The sequence below is a fragment of the Malaya genurostris genome, chromosome 3 (genome assembly GCF_030247185.1).
Source record: "Malaya genurostris strain Urasoe2022 chromosome 3, Malgen_1.1, whole genome shotgun sequence".
NCBI lineage: Eukaryota > Metazoa > Arthropoda > Insecta > Diptera > Culicidae > Malaya > Malaya genurostris.
The window spans coordinates 161,819,982-161,846,160 of record NC_080572.1 but is presented as its reverse complement, the minus strand read 5'-3'; the positions used below and the strand labels follow the sequence as shown (position 1 = coordinate 161,846,160).

The window sequence follows — 26,179 nt, the reverse complement described above, 5'->3', positions numbered from 1 at the left end:
CAGACATAAAAGAGACAATTTGATTATGATTATTTCTTATGTTCTATACAACCAACTGAGAACATAAACATTGGCAAGAAATTTAAAAGTATGTACAAATTTAAATAATCAGTTTTTGTAAAAAAAATAGCTATCTGTTTCACAGCTTCAAGCAACAATATTTTAATATAAAAGGTCAGGAAAATTGTTCTTGTGAAATAATATATCTTGAGTATCGTAAAAATGAATCATAACATTCAAATACTTATACAAATTGGTGATAGTAGTTATTATCATGATTTATATTTCCTCGTATTGTTCAACATTCTAAACGCTTCCCCGCGATAAAGTTACTCTCCTACATTCTCCGTTTAACTGGAACTTTACTCATCTTTTCTTACGCTACCAGACCACATTCAATAGCCAATGGAATCAGTTGATGGAACATTAGGCCATTGAGGACATATCTCGCAGACGAGCTGTTAGCAGTGCTGTTTTATAATCTTAGTCTAGAACGTATTAGTGAAAAAATAGCATTTATTCGACTTCGTGAAAGACGCACCAATTAAAGTCAATTCAGTATCATTTGTGTTTGCCGGCAGTGCAGTATTTTGATAAGAAGAAAAAGCTGTGTAGTTAAAACAAGGCTGCAAATTGCTGAGAGAATTCCTTCGTGGCCAGATTGTTTACGTTTTCATTTCTCTTTCATACTCGAATTCCACGTCAAGATGAGCAGTTCCAGTGACATCTATGTGCGTATACTAGATGCACCCACAAATTGTGATCGTGTGTCTCGGCTAAAAGAATACTTCGTGAACGCGTTCAACCGTAATCCAGACTTCATTGTACGTTGCAGCGGAAGGTAATCTGTTTTTTGGTACACCGAAGAAAAATGTTCTACACTGAACATCACAATGAATGTTAAGCAAAAACACAATAAGTGCTGCAGATTAAACCTTGAGCCTTAAGGTGTTACGTCCAGTATCGAAAAAAGCCTAAAATTGTGTTCACAGTAAACGTAATATATTTTTGTCACTTAGCTGCATGAAACAAAGTTCCTTTTGTAAATACAAATGCTGATGATTTAGTGGAGGTGTTTTCCTACAATGCAATGGTTATAGACTGAAAAGACAATACGACTGGTGACAGGTATCAACTAACGGCCTCGAAAGCGAGAATGTCAATTGATTTTTTTTGTAGTTAAGTAAAAAATTGAGTACCTACCGTTTTAACTAGCAAACCATATGTTGACTTCAGAATAAAACTCGTTGAGATTATTCTGATTTTCTATCGTCATCAGTTCACCTTTGCTTTGAAAATAACATGCTATGGTCATAGATAATCAGAAATTTACACTGAATTAGAATTTACAGTTTCAGAACTAAATAAAATCTCTCTGTATAGTAGACATGATGTCGGACAATCTTATTAACTATTTCCTTTATAATCAGTCCCGATTTTACAATTTACCAAATAAGCTCTGACGTTACGTTACCATACAAAAGTGGAATTTTATCGAATACATTTTTGCGAAAACGATATAAGAAATAGTTTGTTATTATTATTAATTTTAGCATTTTAGCAGTACCTGTACTGTAATCTTACCGTACCGCAATCGCATTTATACAAATCACACGAATAACACTCAGCACTATTAATAGTATCCTAGTGATAGTTGAGCCACAAACGAATTTCCAGACATGACAGTCACGATCTTTTTTTGGCGCACGTCTACGGTCCTCCGTGAAACTGGCACCAATGGTGATAAATTGGTTGCACTGCTGAGTTCCCATCATCACATTCATAATGCAAATGTCAAATCGTGAGAACCCTTTCGATTCGTTAGCTCATTTGTATACATTGAAATTTTATGGCACACTTTGATCGAAATGATAACAATGCAATTAATCTCGCGCTCCACCAAGCGGTGAGTGCGGTCATTTTAGAAAGTCCGGGAACGAACCAGATTTTTTTAAATATATTTGTAAGCACATACATGTCTTTATTATTTATCTTTGGTTGAGCTATCAATGACCTGTCAGAGCTCTGACCAAAATACTGCAATGATGTTTGGTAAATTGCAGTAGAAATTTAGACACAAATTTAAATCTGGTAAACAATTATTTTCTCTAAGCGCAAGTTTGCAAGCTTCATCAGCTAGCATGTTTGGATGCAACCCACGAACGAATCTTGTGCTTGATCCAACCAGTTGACAGTTGCTCAACGAAATCATTAGTTCCACCGGTTCTAGCAAACTCATCCGCCCCTTCATTCAATGTACAGTAGGGCCTCTAGAGCAGTAGTAGAAGTTTTCGTAAATGCTCCGATCATCGCTTTAGGACCCATCATACCTGGTTCCAATGAATGTATCTGGGTCCGAGTCCCCATGACTTTCCAAAAGCTCGTCTGCATTAGCCGAAAGCTATGCAAGCTCTCCTAATCCTGAAGTCAATGTGAGCAGATCAAATCAGCTTAGAATCAAGAATAACTCCTTCCATGTAGGGACAACTGGCTTGCAAGACCAATATCATATGCATTGAACCGCCAACCCGAGCAAACCCCTAACATTTAGTTTTAGCAAGAATGTCTTGTGCAATTTTCACTGTTCTAACCGATCTTTCGGCCGGACCGTTAATGGATGGATGATAAAGAAGACTTTTCCAGACTTTAATGCCTTGTTTCTCTAGAAAGGAAATGCAATATGCGGTGTTGAAAGGAGGATCGCCGTTTACTACTAAAAATGTCGTAACCCACACACTAAGAAAATTTCGCAGTATTCGTTAATTTTTTACCGAATTTTCAACAGCTGAACGTTCGGTAATCAGTTCGGTAATTAAATTGATTACCGATCGTTCGGTAATTGCTGAACTGTCAAACAACTACCGTAAACTGTAAACCAAGTGGATCTAACTGATTGTTCGGTAATTTTTTGTTTGTTTGTTTCTGGATTTTCGGATTTCAAAAAACAACACAAATTTACAAAAACGAGTGAAGAAAATTCCAACCTGTGGCTATGATTTTATTCCACGAAAAAAGGTAAAATGTTTTCCGGCTGACCGGAATTATGAGCGCCTTCCAAAACACTGCACAATCAGTTGAGTTCACAAGAAATTAACCTCGAACGATTTGTGTAGGCAGCAAGTGGAAAAGTAATTTATTATTTTCTGCCTATAAGTAAACAAAAAGTTTTTAGTGGTTCTAAACTGGTTTGCAAACATTGCAACAATGACAATAATTTTTTGTAAATCTGCGTTCGTATCTGAATAACTATCAACAATCAATATTGATTTTTTGCTTGAAAAAGAAATCTGCTCGAACTCTATTTGAAGGCCTCGTAATAAGAACTCAAGAGGAACTGATTTTTGGTTCAGGTACAACAGCCATTCTAGTGCACCTTTAATGTATTACCTGGCATCTCTGGTGATATGCAATACATGGACAACTTGACGGCTTCAGTACATCCGTCATATAAGTAAAAACTTTGGTTCTCTGGTTCTGTTAGCCATGGCGACTTTAAACACATCGTCCAAGGCAAGGAAAATTAACTTTAATGCACTGATTAATACCATTAAACGTTACTTAGTGGATAAGAAGCCAATAAATTCGACTGCAGCAACGTATTCAATCCCGCGAAACCGGTGGAAGATCGGCCTAATCAACACCATCAAAATCATTGGCCAAGGCGAAGTCAAAGAATAAATTCCGTTTTCTGTTTGAATAATTGCAATCTTTACTTATATTATTCCATTTTTAGCGAAATTTCTTAGGGTGCCGGTAACCGAACACCTTTTTTGAAATGGCCTAAATTTATCACTTTACTAAATTGATAATAAAGTTTTTTCAATCGATTGAATCAACTTAGTTTCTTATTCAGTTGTTAGCTAGGGACTTTAGCTTTCCATTGATGTATATATGTCAGTATAATGGGCACTTAGTCAGAAGTTATATGCTTAAAAGAAAAGGGTGCCGGTAACCGAACACTCTCCTCTATTTATTCATATCAACCCAGAGCGCCTTGCAAATTGCATCATTTTGACGATTCCCGAATGATTCGCGTATAGTGATTCTAAAACTGCATACTGCATTGATTGTGGAATAAATACTCTCCTGAAACAATAAAGTACAATTATAAAACATTGGATTGTATTCGTTTGCAAAGACATTTTGAATTACTCATCTATACGTTCTGACCAACCAACAATCAGAAAAGGCGGATGGGTAATGTCAGAGACATAACTGGATGACGTGAATATGAATAAAATTGGTACGCATCCGCTTCCTGATATATAATTGAATATTACGAAATAATTTGTATAGTTCTTTCTAATAAAAAAGGATTCATTTCTGGCATTCAGAAGAGTCAATTCCACAATTTGACGATATTAAACACTGTTCGGAGTATTTTTCTCGAACGCGAAACAGTCAAATGCGGGCTTTATTCGCACTGCGAAAATTATTCTAGATTTGCACTAAACTTTTGTATTTAATTTGTATGTCCGATTTGCAAAGATCTGTATTTTTCTTTAGATAACATTTGGAGCCATTAGGACTGATTTGTCATAATGTTCCCCTTTTCGTTGTATTTTACCCCAATGCAAACGACCAGCAGCAAAATAACGCAATCGATCTTCCTTGAGAGGAAACTGGCTCTGTGAACGTCCTGCTATTGATTCAATACTGAACTAAATTCTTGTTACTGAAACTGGAACTGAGTGTCTGAGTTCGGATTTTTTTCTAGTTTGCATATCGTGTTAGTAGTTTTTTAAACTATTTAATTATTTTTTCGTGTTTTTGTTTCAGAAAGCACCGAAAGTAAACTCTTAACTTAAACTCGAATAAAAGGTCATATCATCCCGTTAATTGTTATGCTCAGTGTTGCGAAAATATCAAATAATCAAATCTCACCGCTGCAGAAAATCATGCGCGATTTTCGACAGCGATTATCACTATCTACAATATCAATGATAATTGTGATCACTCGAAGTGAGTATGGAAAATATCACAACCCGTCCAATATCACCATAGTGATGTTTCGTAAACTCACACATGATTATAAATTATCATCATTGAAAATCATTCTCACAATTATCAGCCATGCAAAGATTTTCACTATCACATGGTGATATTCAATGAGGTGAGTGAAGTTTTGAAAATCAATTTCAACCAAATCTTATCATGCAGTATGATTATTTTTGGAATGGGTGGTGTCGAATCTCGATGTCTGAAGTAATTTGAAATTGTTGATAGTGAAATTCGGTTCGTAAAAATTCATCTAAACCCATGGCAATATGGATATTTTTGAAACGGGTATGATGAGTAGATGTTAAATATCGATGTCTGGAGTCATTTTGAAATCCAAGATGGCGGCTCTCGGATCATGAAAATTCATCTGAAACCATGCAATATGGGTATTTTTGGAACGGGTACGATGAGTAGATGTTGAATATTGGTGTCTGAAGTGATTTTGAAATCCAAGATGGCGGCTTTCGGTTCATGAAAATTCATCTGAAACCATACAATATGGGTATTTTTGGAACGGGTACGATGAGTAGATGTTGAATATTGGTGTCTGAAGTGATTTTGAAATCCAAGATGGCGGCTTTCGGTTCATGAAAATTCATCTGAAACCATGCAATATGGGTATTTTTGGAACGGGTACGATGAGTAGATGTTGAATATGGGTGTCTGGAGTCATTTTGAAATCCAACATGGTGGCTCTCGGTTCATGAAAATTCAACTAAACCCATGCAATATGGGTATTTTTGGAACGGGTATGATGAGTAGATGTTGAATATTGATGTCTGGAGTCATTTTGAAATCCAAGATGGCGGCTTTCGGTTCATGAAAATTCATCTAAACCCATGCAATATGGGTATTTTTGGAACGGGTATGATGAGTAGATGTTGAATATTGGTGTCTGAAGTGATTTTGAAATCCAAGATGGCGGCTTTCGGTTCATGAAAATTCATCTGAAACCATGCAATATGGGTATTTTTGGAACGGGTACGATGAGTAGATGTTGAATATTGGTGTCTGAAGTGATTTTGAAATCCAAGATGGCGGCTTTCGGTTCATGAAAATTCATCTGAAACCATGCAATATGGGTATTTTTGGAACGGGTACGATGAGTAGATGTTGAATATGGGTGTCTGGAGTCTTTTGAAATCCAACATGGTGGCTCTCGGTTCATGAAAATTCAACTAAACCCATGCAATATGGGTATTTTTGGAACGGGTATGATGAGTAGATGTTGAATATGGGTGTCTGGAGTCATTTTGAAATCCAACATGGTGGCTCTCGGTTCATGAAAATTCAACTAAACCCATGCAATATGGGTATTTTTGGAACGGGTATGATGAGTAGATGTTGAATATTGATGTCTGGAGTCATTTTGAAATCCAAGATGGCGGCTTTCGGTTCATGAAAATTCATCTAAACCCATGCAATATGGGTATTTTTGGAACGGGTATGATGAGTAGATGTTGAATATTGATGTCTGGAGTCATTTTGAAATCCAAGATGGCGGCTTTCGGTTCATGAAAATTCATCTAAACCCATGCAATATGGGTATTTTTGGAACGGGTATGATGAGTAGATGTTGAATATGGGTGTCTGGAGTCATTTTGAAATCCAACATGGTGGCTCTCGGTTCATGAAAATTCAACTAAACCCATGCAATATGGGTATTTTTGGAACGGGTATGATGAGTAGATGTTGAATATTGATGTCTGGAGTCATTTTGAAATCCAAGATGGCGACTTTCGGTTCATGAAAATTCATCTAAACCCATGCAATATGGGTATTTTTGGAACGGGTATGATGAGTAGATGTTAAATATCGATGTCTGGAGTCATTTTGAAATCCAAGATGGCGGCTCTCGGATCATAAAAATTCATCTGAAACCATGCAATATGGGTATTTTTGGAACGGGTACGATGAGTAGATGTTGAATATTGGTGTCTGAAGTGATTTTGAAATCCAAGATGGCGGCTTTCGGTTCATGAAAATTCATCTAAACCCATGCAATATGGGTATTTTTGGAACGGGTATGATGAGTAGATGTTGAATATTGATGTCTGGAGTCATTTTGAAATCCAAGATCAGCAATAAAAATATACTACGAAAGTAAGAAAATTGTTTGAAGTGATAGATTAAACATAGCAAATCTTCGAAAATATGTATAATTGGATTGTGTTAGTTTTCAATCGCCAATCATTTGGTTGACAGCAACCAATTTGATGTCAACAATTCGACTACCAGAATGCTCAACAAACGAGTTCCTTACTTTTCCCAAGCTTTAGAACAGTAGTATTGGTTCAAGTGCAATATTTGCAGAACTGTCGATGATAAATTTTTGATAGTGATTCTTAAATAAATGTCTGCTTTCGCACAATGAATTCAAATCTACAATACCGTCTCGAAGTGTTGCACTAATTTTTCAAAGAAAATTGTCCGTTTTTATCCGAAATTTGAAAAAAATTACCTCTATAAACAAACGGTAAGTAATGTCGGAAACATTACTGCAAAATCGACGTTAATGCGCAATAGCCTGCACAGTTGTCTTCTAGTAGACCTACAAGCTTATGAAATTAGAATTTAGAGTTGCAGATTATAGCGACAAAATTACAAGGTTGTGTAGCAGATACTACCAATCACGGTGACGTTTAATATTTTCAATTCACACTTAATGCCATTTAATATATAGTAAATGGTTAATTGATGAGTGTTACTTGCCGCTAGATGACACTCAACTCCCGAAAAAGTTAAAACTCCGTGGTTTTCACTTCAGTTTTGGTGGGTAAAACACGGTGATAGATTGCATTCACGAGAATAAAATACCAACACCAAAAAAGAACTTCCATGCACTGTCCACCCTTCTGGCATCAGTTGTAGTTTCTTTCCTCTTTCAAATTCATCATTTCTCCGTTTTTAACAACAAAAATATTGAATGCAACACTGGAACCTGCAGAAAAATCCGACCGAAACACAGCGAAACAACGCAGAGCAACAAAGAAATACAATCGCACGCGACGAGCGTTCTACACAAACTAAGTTCAAATTTTTCGAAAAATTTTCATAAACTAGAAGTTCACATTTTGGATATCAAAATGACTCCAGACATCGATAATCGACACCTACTCATCATACCCGTTCCAAAAATACCCATATTGCATGGGTTTAGTTGAATTTTCATGAACCGAGAACCACCATGTTGGATTTCAAAATCACTTCAGACACCAATATTCAACATCTACTCATCATACCCGTTCCAAAAATACCCATATTGCATGGTTTCAGATGAATTTTCATGAACCAAGAGCCGCCATCTTCTATTTCAAAATGACTTCAGACACCAATATTCAACATCTACTCATCATATCCGTTCCAAAAATACCCATATTGCATGGGTTTAGTTGAATTTTCATGAACCGAGAACCACCATGTTGGATTTCAAAATCACTTCAGACACCAATATTCAACATCTACTCATCATACCCGTTCCAAAAATACCCATATTGCATGGTTTCAGATGAATTTTCATGAACCAAGAGCCGCCATCTTCTATTTCAAAATGACTTCAGATACCAATATTCAACATCTACTCATCATATCCGTTCCAAAAATACCCATATTGCATGGGTTTAGTTGAATTTTCATGGACCGAGAGCCACCATGTTGGATTTCAAAATGACTCCAGACATCAATATTCAACACCTACTCATCATACCCGTTCCAAAAATACCCATATTGCATGGGTTTAGTTGAATTTTCATGAACCGAGAGCCGCCATCTTGGATTTCAAAATGACTCCAGACATCAATATTCAACATCTACTCATCATACCCGTTCCAAAAATACCCATATTGCATGGGTTTAGTTGAATTTTCATGAACCGAGAGCCGCCATGTTGGATTTCAAAATGACTCCAGACATCAATATTCAACATCTACTCATCATACCCGTTCCAAAAATACCCATATTGCATGGGTTTAGTTGAATTTTCATGAACCGAGAGCCGCCATGTTGGATTTCAAAATGACTCCAGACATCAATATTCAACACCTACTCATCATACCCGTTCCAAAAATACCCATATTGCATGGGTTTAGATGAATTTTCATGAACCGAGAGCCGCCATGTTGGATTTCAAAATGACTCCAGACATCAATATTCAACATCTACTCATCATACCCGTTCCAAAAATACCCATATTGCATGGGTTTAGATGAATTTTCATGAACCGAAAGCCGCCATCTTGGATTTCAAAATGACTCCAGACATCAATATTCAACATCTACTCATCATACCCGTTCCAAAAATACCCATATTGCATGGTTTCAGATGAATTTTCATGAACCAAGAGCCGCCATCTTCTATTTCAAAATGACTTCAGATACCAATATTCAACATCTACTCATCATATCCGTTCCAAAAATACCCATATTGCATGGGTTTAGTTGAATTTTCATGGACCGAGAGCCACCATGTTGGATTTCAAAATGACTCCAGACATCAATATTCAACACCTACTCATCATACCCGTTCCAAAAATACCCATATTGCATGGGTTTAGTTGAATTTTCATGAACCGAGAGCCGCCATCTTGGATTTCAAAATGACTCCAGACATCAATATTCAACATCTACTCATCATACCCGTTCCAAAAATACCCATATTGCATGGGTTTAGTTGAATTTTCATGAACCGAGAGCCGCCATGTTGGATTTCAAAATGACTCCAGACATCAATATTCAACATCTACTCATCATACCCGTTCCAAAAATACCCATATTGCATGGGTTTAGATGAATTTTCATGAACCGAAAGCCGCCATCTTGGATTTCAAAATGACTCCAGACATCAATATTCAACATCTACTCATCATACCCGTTCCAAAAATACCCATATTGCATGGTTTCAGATGAATTTTCATGAACCAAGAGCCGCCATCTTCTATTTCAAAATGACTTCAGATACCAATATTCAACATCTACTCATCATATCCGTTCCAAAAATACCCATATTGCATGGGTTTAGTTGAATTTTCATGGACCGAGAGCCACCATGTTGGATTTCAAAATGACTCCAGACATCAATATTCAACACCTACTCATCATACCCGTTCCAAAAATACCCATATTGCATGGGTTTAGTTGAATTTTCATGAACCGAGAGCCGCCATCTTGGATTTCAAAATGACTCCAGACATCAATATTCAACATCTACTCATCATACCCGTTCCAAAAATACCCATATTGCATGGGTTTAGTTGAATTTTCATGAACCGAGAGCCGCCATGTTGGATTTCAAAATGACTCCAGACATCAATATTCAACATCTACTCATCATACCCGTTCCAAAAATACCCATATTGCATGGGTTTAGTTGAATTTTCTTGAACCGAGAGCCGCCATGTTGGATTTCAAAATGACTCCAGACATCAATATTCAACACCTACTCATCATACCCGTTCCAAAAATACCCATATTGCATGGGTTTAGATGAATTTTCATGAACCGAAAGCCGCCATCTTGGATTTCAAAATGACTCCAGACATCAATATTCAACATCTACTCATCATACCCGTTCCAAAAATACCCATATTGCATGGGTTTAGATGAATTTTCATGAACCGAAAGCCGCCATCTTGGATTTCAAAATGACTCCAGACATCAATATTCAACATCTACTCATCATACCCGTTCCAAAAATACCCATATTGCATGGGTTTAGTTGAATTTTCATGAACCGAGAGCCGCCATGTTGGATTTCAAAATGACTCCAGACATCAATATTCAACATCTACTCATCATACCCGTTCCAAAAATACCCATATTGCATGGGTTTAGATGAATTTTCATGAACCGAAAGCCGCCATCTTGGATTTCAAAATGACTCCAGACATCAATATTCAACATCTACTCATCATACCCGTTCCAAAAATACCCATATTGCATGGGTTTAGTTGAATTTTCATGAACCGAGAGCCGCCATGTTGGATTTCAAAATGACTCCAGACATCAATATTCAACACCTACTCATCATACCCGTTCTAAAAACACCCATATTGCATGGGTTTAGTTGAATTTTCATGAACCGAGAGCCGCCATGTTGGATTTCAAAATGACTCCAGACATCAATATTCAACACCTACTCATCATACCCGTTCCAAAAATACCCATATTGCATGGGTTTAGTTGAATTTTCATGAACCGAGAGCCGCCATGTTGGATTTCAAAATGACTCCAGACATCAATATTCAACACCTACTCATCATACCCGTTCCAAAAATACCCATATTGCATGGGTTTAGATGAATTTTCATGAACCGAAAGCCGCCATCTTGGATTTCAAAATGACTCCAGACATCAATATTCAACATCTACTCATCATACCCGTTCCAAAAATACCCATATTGCATGGGTTTAGATGAATTTTCATGAACCGAAAGCCGCCATCTTGGATTTCAAAATGACTCCAGACATCAATATTCAACATCTACTCATCATACCCGTTCCAAAAATACCCATATTGCATGGGTTTAGTTGAATTTTCATGAACCGAGAGCCGCCATGTTGGATTTCAAAATGACTCCAGACATCAATATTCAACACCTACTCATCATACCCGTTCCAAAAATACCCATATTGCATGGGTTTTGATAAAATTTTACGAACCGAAATTCACTATCATCAATTTCAAATAACTTCAGACAATGATTTTCGACACCACCCGTTCCAAAAATAATCATACTGCATGTTAAGATTTGGTTGAAATTGATTTTCAATACCACACTCACCTCACGGAATATCACCATGTGGTAGTGAAAATCGCGCATGGGTGATAATCGTGATAATGCTTTTGAATGATAATCATGTGTGAGTTTACGAAACATCGCTAAAGTGAGATTGAACGGGTGATGATTTCCCCCATACTCAGCGGTGATATTTGATGTTTTGAAAATTTCGCACACCGATATTAAGTGATAATCGTTTTCTAATATCATTCTCAGAATATCAAATGATTTTCTTCATGATGTTCGGCGATGATTTTGTAAGTGATAATCACCAACAATTATTATCGGCGATAATAACTGATTTTTGATATTTTGAGAATGATAATGCCAACACTGGTTATGCTCCTTCGGTTCTGAAATATGCGTGACAACAAAAGCAAGATACGATATCTTCTGCCGACAAAGATATTACCGGAAAAAAATCAAAATATCGTGAATATTTTGGACTCAGAATAACGATCGAAATAAATACATCACTTAAGAGTCAGAGTGAGCGCGGAGATAAGTAAGCGATTCAATGCGAAGCACTGTTAGCGCATCGTATTCACTCTGACAAGTTTGCTCTGATCAAATGGAACTAGCTCGTAAGCTCGTACGCATGTCTTGATACTTCTTCGCGTGACGTGTGGAATCTGGCAGCTCCCTTAGTATCTTCGAGCGAAAAGTGCTGCAAACCATTTATAGCGGAATGCTCATGGAAAGCAGAACTAGAAGACAGGGTATAAACTACGAATGGCAATAGGGTAACGGCTCCAGTGATCACCTCAGCTGCGGTAGTCATCTTACCTACGAAAACCATTAGTTAGAGTGAGATCTACTGTCTCTGTTTAATAGATTGACTTCAAGGGTAAGATGAAAATAGGTACATTCACTTCGAGTTTTCACGTCGCTATAGCAGCAGTACTGAACAAGTTTCGTACTATTTTCTCTGCGGTGTTGCTTCTTAGAGCCGAAGTGAAGATATTGTATCAGATTTTATCACAATTCGTTGAATACGTTGGTGTAGAATACTGCGAGCAAGATGTATCGATCAAGTGGATAGCAAGTTAAATTCGGACACTTTTTCGAACTTAAAAAAAAACAAAACGCGTGTTAATTCTATGAGACCTCAGAACTTAATTCAAACCGCTCGCAAGGAAAATTCCGACATGCACATACATTTGAGTTGCGTGAACTTTCGGTTAACTGGAATTTAAGATTATATAATTATAATCCATTTAAATGTTATCATATAATCCAATTTAACATTTAATTTTCAGAGTTAACATCATTGGCGAACATGTTGACTATTGCGGTTATCCGGTGCTACCGGTGGCAGTTGAACAAACTATCCTTCTGGCGGTAGCCTCATCTGATGATAATCTAATTCACGTAAAGAACATTGATACCAAGTACAAATCATTCAAGTGTAATGTAAATACATTCTGGTAAACTACAATCCAATTTTGTATAACAAAAATAGTTAGCATTTCATGAACTTCAATTATAGCATTGAGGCAGTACAATCTGGTGGTCCAGAATGGTACAAATATTTTCTTTGTGGAATCAAAGGTATCCTAGAATACGCGAAACCTGCCAATACCAAAGGAATGATGGTCGTTTTGTCGGGAAATATCCCTGCTGCCTCGGGTCTATCAAGCTCAAGTGCCATTGTAAGCGCATCTGTGCTTGGTACAGCATACTTATACAGTGTAACTATTCATTAGTTTACAAATATAAATCTGTTCTATGTAGAAACCAAATTCAATTGTAGCTACCTCTTGAAAAACAAACCTTAGCAACGATTTCGGCTGATTGCGAGCAATATATTGGTACTCAAGGTGGAGGTATGGATCAAGCAATCGCATACTTAGCGAAGCAAGGATGTGCTCAATTCATCGAATGGAATCCGCTAAGAGCCACATCGGTGATTCTTCCGAAAAATGCCATTTTCGTTATTGCCAACAGTTTGACACAAGCAAACAAAGCTGCAACGTCCGACTTCAACGAACGTGTTGTGGAATGTAGATTGGCATGTCGGTATGATATTACTAAGCGAAATATTACGAACAGATAAGAAATATGTATAAATTCAGCCTTTTAGCCAAAAAGATGAAATTAAACTGGCGAGACTCCTGGAGGTTTGCCGATTTACAAGCAGCACTAAATTTCACTTTGGAGGAAATGGAAATACTAGTGAAAAACAATTTGCCACAATTGGTATATAGTAGACAAGAACTATTGGAAATTTTTGAAACTAAGCTCGACGATTTCGTCGAAAACTTACTTACAGCCAACACTCGTGATGTTCAATTTTTCAAACTAAGACAAAGAGCATTACACGTTTTTCAAGGTACCAAGGCTCCATAAAAAAGTTGGAACATATAATCCTATTTATATTTTCATAGAATCCTTGCGTGTCAAGACGTTCATTGAAGTGGCCACGCAGCAAGCTGAAGGATCCATCAACTTGATGAAACAGCTCATGAGACAATCGCATGAAAGTCTTAAAACATTGTATGAATGTTCTCATCCGAATTTGGACAAGTTAGTTGAGCTCTCGGATTCTGTTGGAGTTGGTGCACGCCTTACTGGAGCAGGGTAAGCATAATGAAAATTGCCATGAGCCGCATTTCAATAATCTTAAAGTTCATTTTCAGTTGGGGAGGTTGTATTGTGGCGCTATGCGATGGGACTGAAGAAAGTATTCAGTACATAAATATGCTTAAGCAGTCTTACTATGCCAGTCATTCACAAGTAAGCGGCAAAAACTTGGACGAACTAGTCTTTGCAACGAGTCCACAACGAGGCGCCGAAATTTATATTTTTGATACAGCTAGAAGCGTAATTGGATGAGAACTGTTCCAAATCGACTTATTCTAGTTACCAATGCCATTACTTTCTCAGTACAATGGACTCAGGCAGTGAAACAATTTATTAGCAATAATCAATAATAATAATAATAATATTCATAGATCGTACAAAACGCATAGTAAAAAGTTATAGTTTATTCATTGAAACACAAGAGGCTTTCTATTTAAGTCAAAACTAGAAACAATCTTACTCTTCAGCATACACAAAAATTAGAGAACAATTGTAATTTTTGTCGTGAATGGCATGATTGTGAACATTCATATGTATGATTTTATCGATCACGATTCGAACGGTTCATGCATTAATCTACTTCCAATTTCTAATTTTCCATCATGCCCGCTCAATCTTGTAAATCTACTAACAAAAACTGTTTCAGATCCACCTAGAAGTGTGATAGTGCCATTCTCTTACCATATAAATTTTCACATTAAACAATTTTATAATAATACATAATCGGTCATTTCACAGAAAAAAATTATGAATATTACAGGTGCCAGAATTCTACAAACGATACAATTCACAACTACTTAATTTTTCAAATGACGCAATATTCCACTCGCACAGAATTTTACACGCTCCGAATGTAATTTGCACTCGGCTACCAAGTGCCGCTGTATGGATTTATATGTATCAATTATTCAATGCATGAGCTCTGTGGTTCAGTCGAGTAACCGATGTACTTGTGATCTAATGTTTCTCGGTTCAAGTCGCGCTACTGCTAAAGATCTTTTGTTCTTTATTTCGTTCGTATTCAAGTCATGTAATTTTCAAATCACAAAATTTTACATGTTCTTGAATAAAAATTTGTGTGAAATACGACACTCCATTTATGTGCATCTTATAAGATGTAAAATTACAAGATTTTTTCGAACTGTGTAGTATTGGGATCATTGGGATCAAATAACCTAATACCCAGTGAAATTTGTCGACCCACATAAGTCCGATCATCGGTCCGATTATCAGACCGATTGAGCACGATATGGGGCTGATCGTAGTGCTAAAAATCGACCTAAAAAAATTTATGTTTACATTATGTATCGCTATAAGAACAGAGCGAAGGAACATCTAACAAGGAATTTTCGAGTCGACGTCTCCCGGATAGGGTGTGGAAATACATTCTTTTGTTTCGATCATAGAGACTTTAACCTTAAGGTCATTCGACTCTTGGGGCCAGAAAAACTCTGGCCCTATGTTCGGAGTTGGAAATCCAACCCCGATATATCCCATCCCCTGAGTATCAGACATCCGCTCTCTGCTTTGGTATTTCTTCACTTATTTGTTCTACCGATACACTATGTAAGCTCGAAACGCAATCAAAAGCTTTCTTGCACGATGCGTCCGAAGTTTGGATTTACTGGATAGTAGCATTGAAACGAATCTATAAGTCTTTCAAAATCGAGTCAGCCATCACGACTCAGGTTCTTGATCAATGACCACATTGCAGCTTTTAAATAAGCCAAGTTTATTAAAATTCGTTGACTCATCTTCGAGAAAATCTAGCTGATGAAAAATGTGTTATTCGGTCACGTCACTTTTCTCCGAAAAGTTCGTGCAGAAAATATAAAAGTGCGTTTTCTTCTGTTACGTCACATTATATCCCCGGAAGCAGAGGTGATAGCCATTTGAACTTCGAAATTGATCAAGAGTTTAACAGTAGCTTGCAAACGAATCTAAACATGTTCAAATCAATTCAGCCATCTTCGAGAAAATTAGGTTTTGTCGTTTTCGTCACTTTTACCACTATACCTCCGGAACCAGAAGTGATAACAATTTTATCTTCTAACTTGGTGAAAGACCCAATTGCAGCTTCCAAATTAACCTAAGCTTGTATGTACTGTAAGTTTGTATGTATTGTAAGCTTGTGTGTATTGGTATATAACACTAGGGATCGCCGGAGCTCCGATCAAAAGTAGGATTTTCCAGCAATTCTATCACCGTTTTTAGCAGAAAGGCAAAACATGTCACAATGAATTAAGGGTTTCCATTAATAATTTACTTGATTTGCGATGCAGTTTACATGGATTTGAATGATTTCTTTGGATAAACCTGTTTTAATCCACTTGGTGGTGTAATGATGCCTATCTCATATCTCCCATATTATCATACAGGGTCCGTCATGTAACTTTTTTTTAAACATGCAATAAAACACAAACGGTTCATCCGATTTCAAAATTTATTTTTTCATATTAAAGTACAATCCTTCCGGTTAAGTGTGGAATATAATTTCATTCAAATTGCTGCCTAGGCTGGCCTTGCAGTACGGTCGGTCCAGTTTATTAGTACATTTTCGATTGTATGCAGGCTTGAATTCAAGGCTTGAATTGTCTCTGGCTTGTCCACATAACACGTATCTTTGACAGCCCCCAAAGATAATAGTCTAGCGTTGGCTGTGTGACACGGAGCGCCGTCTTGTTGGATCCAAATGGTGTCCAAGTCTTCCTCTTCAAGTAACGGGGAGAACCAATCGCTAATCATGACCGTGGCAGCGGCTCCTGCCTCATTTTCGAAGTAAAATAGCCCAATGATGCCGCCATACCAAAATCCGCACCAAACCGTCACTCTCTGAGGATTCATCAGCTTCTCCATGATAACGTGCGGGTTTTCCGTCCCTCAGATGCGACAGTTTTACTTATTAACATACCCGTCGAGATGAAAATGTGCCTTGATTTTCAAAGTAAAACTGCACTATTTTCACGCGTTCCTCAAGTATATACACAACCATTTTCGTTCAGCGGAAGGATAAAACTGAGTTTCTGTCAAATCAGAAGTGACATTAAGGTTACCAATGTCGAAATAACCGATAGTTAAAAAAAATGTTAGATGGCGGACCCTGTATATGAATGTGTGGTATTTTTCAATTTTCTTTGATTCTAGAAAAATAAAAAGGTTTGTCCATAAACTAGTATAACCTACAGAGTGAAACAGTACTCAGGTCAGTTATGCCTTTTTCGAGGAAACGTAGTTCCACTATTGCAGGTCCTTCCGAAACCGGAATCCTTTTTTAAGTCTATGGCTACAATCTCCGATCGTTAATCGAATACCAGGAACAAGGAAAACCGAAATTAATTTGTTTGGCCGTCTACTGACAATGATTACCGATTGGAATAGTTTTGATGCAAGTTTAGAAAATATTTTACGTTTTTTATTTCTCCACTTTTAGTGACAGTATAAATATTTGAATAAGCTTCACCCTGTAATTCCGGAATAACGACTCATTAACATAAACTGCAACGCACTGATAATTCAAAACCGAAACGTAACATTAATTTGAAAATGGGTATGTGCACCTAGCATTAATTTTGGGTTCCGGAGATATGATGGCACGAGTGATGTAACTGACAAAACGTGTTGTTTTTTTTTTGCAGCGCAAGTTTCTCTGAGATGGCTGAACCGATTTTAACAAGCCTAGATCTATTTGAAAGCTATTGTTAGACCATTGATCAAGTCCGAAAATCAAATGGCTGTGACTTTTGGTTCCGGAGATATGATGATATAAGTGACATAACCGACGAAACGTGTTATTTTTTTACCGCACAATTTTCTCAGTGATGACTGAACCAATTTTAATAAGCTTAGGCTTGTTTGAAAGCTACTGTTTGGCCATTGATCAAGTTCGAAGATCAAATGAAAAGTGTAAGAGGTGGAATTTGTGCTACTTACCGAGAGTTGCCAAATAAGTTCTCAGTCACAATGAAACATAATGTTTGTTTCAATGCACAATTTGTTGATGTTTTTGCCATTCAACATTTATGACCAAAGATTGGCATTCGATGATCAAAACGAAAATATAGAATTCAATATTGTTTAAACTCACTATATCTACTTAAAATCTACGTGCTTCTAGATATTTGTGGTGATGTTGAGCATTGTGCTTATTGAAAACGTGCGCGCCTTAAATATGTTGTCCGACATTAAAAGTAATATACTTTTTTTCCGTCAATTTATTCGAAATGTGTTTAGATAGATTTTTTGTGATTAATAGTAGTTGTTCATATAGCAAATTCAAAATATTTGATCAAACGCTATGAATAAAAATGCATTTCTTGAAATTTCATGAATATTTCATTCACTGGTCATAATGGTAGCCATCTACATGAGTTTTTCCTTGCATACACTACCGTGACAAAGTGTACAAATATTCTCTTCGGTAGAGAGAATGTACCTTCCAAAACGAAACAAGTTTGTTTCGCATTTTTATATTTATTCTACTTATTGATTTAATATCGTTATTCGGAAAAATGTACGGAAGCTTTCAACCGACACTGTATTTGTATTTCTTTGTTGAATCACAACGAGTGTGGTAACCGTTATGAAATCATTACTTAACATTCTATTGTAGTTTGTAACTTTTCGTTGTCACATTTTGTTACGGTGACCAGTTGGAAAGTTACGTCGGAACTTATTGTAAGTTAACATGATGAGATGTAAATTCGTAACATTATTTTTATTTCATTGTCACCAGCATGATACGACTTAATTCGTCAAGTCTGTCATGCGACCATTATGTAGCATCTTTTAATTTTATTTTTTACCTTTCATATATATAGGTTATGCAATCACTGTGAACCGAGACCCGGAGGGCCGAGTGTCATATACCATTCGACTCAGTTCGTCGAGTACGCATAATGTCTGTGTGTGTATATCTGTATGTATGTGTATGTGCGTATGTGTGTATGTAACGTTTTTTTGCACTAACTTTTCTCGAAGATGGCTGAACCGATTTTTACAAACTTAGATTCAAATGAAAGGTTTTGTGGTCCCATACAGAATTCCTGAATATTATTTGGATTTGACTCCCGGTTTCGGAATTATGTGCAAAAAAAAATGTGAAAGTAAGTGCACCAACTTTTTTCGGAGATGGCTGAACCGATTTCCAAAAAATTAAATTCAAATAAAAGCTCTTTAGGTCCGATACTAATTCCTGAATTTCATTTTGATCTGACTTCCGGTTCCGAAGTTATGGGGTAAAATGTGCAAAAAAATAAAAATATGTTTTCTAGCTTTTCTCATAGATGGCGCGACCGATTTTGGTCAAACTTGTCGTAAATGAAAGGTTTCCCCGTCACCCTGAACACTATTGAATGGTTATGAGATCGGATATTTACTGTTTGAGTTATACGAAATTTTATGTCGAAATTTCCAGTTTTTTTGACCATATCTGTCACAATTGACCTTGAAAACAGAATATGTTTTCAGAATTAGATTCCGGTGATAGCTACCCAACAAACCATAGATTATTATCCATTTTTAACGGAGATATAGATTTTTTCGTGTGAGCGACTTTTCGCCTTTTTCCAGTAGTAAGAGTTTTTAGCACTGTATGACAAAGCAATGTTTGGGAGCAACGTGAAACACGATTTTTATACTGTTACATACAATTGTTTCTAAGTATCAAAAAGGTTATGTACAGCATCCATCTTCATAACATTTTGCCTCGGACCGATTTTAGAAAGGTTCGTTTTTGACAACATAATCGTTCGAATACGTAAACAAGATGATAGCCGCATTTTCGAGTTGAAAGCAATTACATAACTATATTGATTTAAACTACTTACAGCAGTGAATACTGGAAGAACATAACACCCATATACCATTCGAATCAGTTCGTCGAGGTCAGCAAATGCTTGTATGACAAATAATTTCACTCCATTTTCTCGGAGATGACTCAACCGTTTTCTACAAACTAAGATTCATATGAAAAGTCGTATGCTCCCAAACAAGGATCCTGAATTACGCTTAGATCCGACTACTGGTTCCGGAACTACAGGATATGTGAAACGAAATTTAAATAATGTAACTTATTTTTCTCGCAGATGGCTGAACTGATCAAAGATTCGAATGAAATCTAAAAACCACCTAAGATTCAAATGAAAGGTTTTAAGATCCTATAAAATTTCTTACTTTTTAGTTAAAAATGTCCATTCCACATAAATTAATCAGGTTCATCGGGTTTGCAAAATTGGATAGTCGATAACCAAATAAACTTATTTCAGTTTTAGAGGTATTCAGTTTTCGATTCGGAATGTATCCAAAAAATTATTTCGCACTACGATTTCTCAAGGATGTCTACATTGATTTTCAAACTTTTTAAATCAAATGTAAACTATACATCTCCTCAGGTGAATTTAACTGACTTCGGCTACATCGATTTTCGAATTCCGGTTCTAGTATTTAATCGTTTTTCACAGCTCAATCGTTCTCTAAAAACAGGTCAAATTGAATTTATTGATAAAAAAGGTCAAACACTGCTAGGTGGATTAAGCACGTTTTTATGAACACGTTACAGGTGCTATTTGGGTGAAAATATCAAAAGTCGATAATAAAAATAATAATAAAAGATAATAAAAAATATCATAAAGGTCATTTGGCATACGGGGGTAGATCGGACGAACCGGTGGATTAATGGTTTGCTTCCATGGGGTCGCATTGTCCGGGTTGGCGGTTCGTAGCATAAGGCACTGGTCTTACAAACCAGTTGTCGTATGTTCGAGCCCCGACCTGGAAGGATTCGTAGTGTCAGTAGAATCGTAGCACCAGCCATGCAATGGTTCTGTACACTTTGAATCGGCTGCGAAATCTGTTGAAACAGAAGTTCAAATTCCACTACAGGAATGTAATAACAAGGCTTTTTGCATGCGGTCGCCGCTTCCGTCATACCGAAAACACATGGATAACAGGTTTCCTTGCTAGAGACAGTCGTTTTCGATTAGTGATTGGACTACTCGGACTGCGTTACCTGCGACTGGTTACCTTGTCTTCGTTGTTACATAAAAAAAGAAAATAAAAAATGCGGGGTTCAGGAATAGTCCCTAGCTTTGGATATACCAGACAAGCGACGGCTGACTCAGTCGGTGTCGCTTCGGTGGCTTAGTGCCACCCAACCTTCTTAGCTTCGTTTATGTGGCTGCGCAATTATTTATGTCTATTTATAGGAATTTCCGTGAAACAGTTGAGTTAATAATTGTGATTCGTCTGAATATCTTTATGCCACATGACCTTTATGCCAAATGGTATATATGCCAAATGTATATGTCAAATGATCTTTATGCAAATTGGCCGTATGCCTAATGACCGTCGGCGAAATGACCGTACATCGTCAATTACATTTTCTGTGGCTCTATTAGAACTTTTGTTCATAATGACGGTTTTGCTGCAGACGTTCTGCAAACGATTCGAGTCGAACACAGTATGTAACCGTGGCTAATGACGAACAGATTTGACCAGAGGGAATGATGAAGTACTATCCTAAGGGCCAACATCTGCTCTGCTGAAGAAGCAAGGATCTAGCATTCGATTTTGCTTATGACAGAATTCGTCTATGGGTACCGCATGAGTAGGAGAAATTTCTTGCAACGATTTTATTTAAGCATCAGCACCCATACCTGTTCGACACACCAATCAGAAGTGGTTTCAATCAACTGCTCTTTCAAACGACGCAACAAGCACCTCGCCTCCGATAGTTTCTACCACGAGCTCCTAACCGGAACATTCTCATATTCTCTATTCATAATGATTGGCTAGGCACGCAGCCATAGTCAAATGTTCATAAAACTAATTTATTGCATTTTTCAAATATTACATACTGAAACGATTTAATGCCATTTTTTGCACAAATTAATGAAGCGAAAACAACTGATTTATGTAATTACGCAGACTAAACTTCAAGTGTTAAACACTTTTTTACATCTCGCACGGCATCGGTGTCGACTTCTATTGTATCCATTAATTGCAAGAGCTTGATAAGACCTGTTAAAATTAGTTATATATTAATGCGAGAATGTTACTTTGGTTTGATTTGTTACTTACAACGTCTGTCCTTGTCGGTTATCATTGTCATAAGTAGTCCGATACCAGAGTGCTTCAGAATACTCGTGAGGATTCGCAATGGAGAATAGTTTTCTTCCTTACTGTACCGTTCCAGCACTGATAAAATTTCAGTAAGCATTTCGGGAGATAATTCCGCTCCTAGCAGCTTATGCAAGGGAGCATTTTCAAGTCTCTGTCAGAAATGAAACATTTATTAATAACAAACTCCCAAAAATTAGTCTGCACATACCTTCAAATATTTGTATTTTTCATTTTCAGTTCTTAGATTGATCCAAATATTATAAAAGTGCACCGATGAGTGTGGCATGACTGGGTAGGGATTATCATTCTCATATTTGATGGTAGTTCGAACTTTATCAGGACGTATTTCAGCCTCGGGTTGGCACTGTTAAAAGAAAACGTAGAAGTTTTGACATTATTTTAAAAATCTCACTCATTAAAAGTTACATTTTTGAAAATAAAAAATGTACACTGTACCAATATTTACTGCTGGCAGTCCCCACAATACAATTGAATTGGTCAAGACCTGATATGATATCACAAATTTAATTGAATCGAACAATTAAAAATTTCACACAAATTGAAAATTTTGCCACGTGCGAAAGATGCATAGCATGCTAAGATGAGACCGGTATGCGAGTATCTTTTCGTTCGTGAACAAAAGTGTTGGGTTATGCCCCGTTTACACTTCTGCTGGCTGCCAGCATGCTGGTGTCAGTGTACTGCCCTCTTAGGAAAACAACGTTCAACGGTGGTCCTTCGTTGGTCTAATACTTTGGATCATTGGACCACAGTTTGATAGACATTTGATACACCGATGATTATTATGAATGACAGTCAAAATATGTATCAAACACGTGTATTGTAACGATTGTTACACTTAGTAAGAATGTAAAAATATGACAGTGGAACTTAAATTAAAACATGAACCGAATTTCTTATTTAGTCGTAAGCCCAGTAATACTAGATTAATTAGTAAACTATATCAATGTTATGTGCATTGATGTGTTTAACTAGATTGCTTATAATTCAATCCGTATGAAGTTAATTAAATAAAACCCTTTTACGAATAAAAATACCACACATAATTCATATAAACTTACATTTCCTTGATTGATAATATCCTTTTCACGTTTCGTATGGTGCATATTTTCTTCCATGTTGCTATCTGTTACCACTTTTACTGTTTGAGAATTTATTGGCTCTTTTGACGCTGCCTCCGAGGATTGTGAATGTTCACAACCGCCAATGGGAACCACGTTAGGAACTGATGCAAAACTTGGGAACAGATCTTTTGGTGGGGTTGTTGGGGTGGTGGCCGGCGAAAAAAGTCTTTTTAATCTGTTAGATTTCGATGACGATGGAAATAGATTTTCTAAGTTGGTATCCTCCATCGGTTCCTCGACACGCTCTCCTGTATTATTGTTGAACATTTTGTCGATTACAGCATCCGGTATGGGTTCGTAGTCGGATGCTACAATATAGTTGGGAGGATTTGATTTGGAATTTGCAATCGAGTGCTCTTCAGAAATCGAAATGCGCTTTAGTGGTTTCTGTGAAAGAACACAACATAAACCATTATATTAGACATAAATAGCCACATGAACACTAAATACCTTTGAACGTAGGTGTGGCGGTTTCTGGGTGAAGTTAATTAGAGAGGCGTCTTTCCTTAATACGTTCCAGTCACACAGAGCAGGTTCGGATTGTATTTTCAACAAACGTTGTAAGTCTTTATAAGCCGTCGAACGTTGCTTTTCATCTTGAACCAAATCAAGAAATTTTTTGCAATCATTTATAGCTGCGAGGTATTCCCCACGAATTTCTCGTACTCGCATTCGTTGATAATAAGGGCGAAAATAGTTTTCATTTGTCTCAATTGCTTTATTACAGTCTTCTAAGCATTTATCATAGCTCTTCAAGTGGAAGTAACACATGCTACGGTTATAATGGTAAACTTCATCACTTCCAAACAGATTAATAGCTTCTGAGAAATATTCAATAGCTTTTTCGTAGTTCTTGTTTTTCAGGTGATCATTTCCTTGTTGTTTGAATGTGTCAGCTTCATGGCGTATTCTTTTAGTGATTCTTTCCATATCATGATTGACTTTGGATAATTCTTTTGAATCTTTAGAAACTTTCAATATTTCTTGGCAATCTAAAATTGCTAGTCGGTTCTGACCTAAGTACTCGTACGCCTGCATTCGACGGTATAATGCTTCAATATTAGTTTTATCTAACGTAAGTGCTCTCTTGCAATCTGCAATACACTCTTCATATCGCTCAAGGTTGAAATAACAGAGAGCACGATTTACATAAGAAGTAGGATTTTTACTGTTCAATTGAATTGATGTTGTGTACATATCAATTGCTGTGAGATCATTGTTATCCTTATATTCCCCTGCCTTAGCTCGCTTACAAAACTCGTTTCCTTTATCATTGTATCGCTCTGCCTCCTTCAGACATTCATCGAATTTTGAAACACTAACATTCTTGTCCTTCTCTATGTTGAACATTTTTTCGGAAAATTTGGTCATTTCATGTACATGGCTCCGTACTGTCGGTACAAGTTCATTCTGTAAATATCGTTCAAACAAATCGGATTTATTCAATGTCGAGGTACCTATACTTGTTTTTTCAAGTGTATTTTCGATCTGTAAGATGTACTATATAAAAATTATGTTTAAATTTCTAACAGTGAGGTCATAAATAAAAAATCATTTACATTTGCTTCATTTATCCTGCGATACAGCTTGGATCATTATATCAATAATAATACAAACGGAGCATTGAACCATCACCCGAACGAATGTAAAAATTTGCCTTTTGCAATTCGATCGAATGATGCTTTTGTATGGAAAACTCGAACTCGGTCGAGCTACAGAATGCAAAATTTTGTATTGGATCGAAACAATCCGATTCGAACGAAATACAGAATCGGGGTGAATATTTTGTCTCATCAGCCCGACCACACCATGGATAAATTGTCGATCTCACTTTCATAAATCAGTATATATCAAGTTAAAAGCACGGGTAGTAGGTATTTTGCCAATAAATTATAGCGATCACAAATAACATTAGTTAAAAGGGTAAATTAAAAAAAAACAAACTACATCGATCATTCTAGCAACATAATCTAACCTGGTTTGACTGACACAAATTATCTTTTTGTTTCATTTCGTTTGCCCATTCATGCAGTCCTTTCAGAGCTTCTTGCATTTGTTCACATTTGACCTTTACTTCCAACTGAGCTTCGACCGCTTTCGACATTATATCTTCCCCTGAAAAATTAGCAAATTTGATTTAAAAAACCCTACTTCTGAGATTCTTCTGAAACAGCATTGAAATAAAATCCAGAAAATGTTGACTAACAACAGCATCAATATAATTGGCTTCAGAAGAAGGTGGGAACGTGCACCGAAAAAAAAAACTTTATAATTCCATAAGTTGTGACTTATGAACCAGAAAAATGTTGATTTCATTGACGACATTCATTCAGTAAGCTCACATATGAACTTCATAAGTATGGCTTATGAATTTCATTTCAATGCCATATGCATTCCTAAAAACACAATTTATGATTTTTATAACAGTCTACCTTATTAAAATGTCATAATTATTCCTAATAAAATCAGTCAAACCATAAAAATGGAAATTTTGCTTCAAAACCAAGGGGCAAATCACTCTAAACTTTGTCAAACAAAAAATCTGTATTTATCTGTA

General features: G+C 36.6%; 2 protein-coding genes across 6 annotated transcripts; one reads left to right on the top strand and one right to left on the bottom strand.

The window, feature by feature from the left end:
• The first annotated feature begins 294 nt into the window (after positions 1-294).
• On the top strand, positions 295-22,215 carry LOC131435332 (N-acetylgalactosamine kinase). Its single transcript, XM_058603097.1, has 7 exons — positions 295-841; positions 13,036-13,203; positions 13,266-13,467; positions 13,530-13,795; positions 13,852-14,108; positions 14,164-14,356; positions 14,416-22,215. Exons 1-7 carry the CDS (start codon positions 708-710, stop codon positions 14,609-14,611), a joined length of 1,416 nt encoding a protein of 471 aa, XP_058459080.1. The 5' UTR covers positions 295-707; the 3' UTR covers positions 14,612-22,215.
• Positions 22,168-26,179, bottom strand: LOC131435330 (RNA polymerase II-associated protein 3-like). Of its 5 annotated transcripts, XM_058603093.1 has the most exons (7): positions 26,055-26,179; positions 25,598-25,737; positions 24,073-25,032; positions 23,560-24,009; positions 22,686-22,841; positions 22,436-22,628; positions 22,168-22,375 (listed from the first exon to the last, which is right to left on the bottom strand). In XM_058603093.1, exons 2-7 carry the CDS (start codon positions 25,724-25,726, stop codon positions 22,284-22,286), a joined length of 1,980 nt encoding a protein of 659 aa, XP_058459076.1. In that variant the 5' UTR covers positions 25,727-25,737; positions 26,055-26,179; the 3' UTR covers positions 22,168-22,283. The 5 variants fall into 5 exon arrangements, with proteins under 5 accessions (XP_058459076.1, XP_058459075.1, XP_058459077.1 ...); XM_058603092.1 differs by lacking the exon at positions 26,055-26,179 and having other exon boundaries at positions 25,598-25,837; XM_058603094.1 differs by lacking the exons at positions 25,598-25,737; positions 26,055-26,179 and adding an exon at positions 25,182-25,588 and having other exon boundaries at positions 24,073-25,122.

Coding starts and splice junctions, on each gene's coding strand:
- LOC131435330 (XM_058603093.1), bottom strand. CDS start 25,726: ATGTCGAAAGCGGTCGAAGCTCAGTTGGAAGTAAAGGTCAAATGTGAA. Junction 24,010..24,072: donor CGCCACACCTACGTTCAAAG/GTATTTAGTGTT, acceptor GTTCTTTCACAG/AAACCACTAAAGCGCATTTC. Junction 22,376..22,435: donor AACCGACAAGGACAGACGTT/GTAAGTAACAAA, acceptor TAATTTTAACAG/GTCTTATCAAGCTCTTGCAA.
- LOC131435332 (XM_058603097.1), top strand. CDS start 708: ATGAGCAGTTCCAGTGACATCTATGTGCGTATACTAGATGCACCCACA. Junction 13,468..13,529: donor GTACAGCATACTTATACAGT/GTAACTATTCAT, acceptor ATTCAATTGTAG/CTACCTCTTGAAAAACAAAC. Junction 13,796..13,851: donor GAATGTAGATTGGCATGTCG/GTATGATATTAC, acceptor GTATAAATTCAG/CCTTTTAGCCAAAAAGATGA.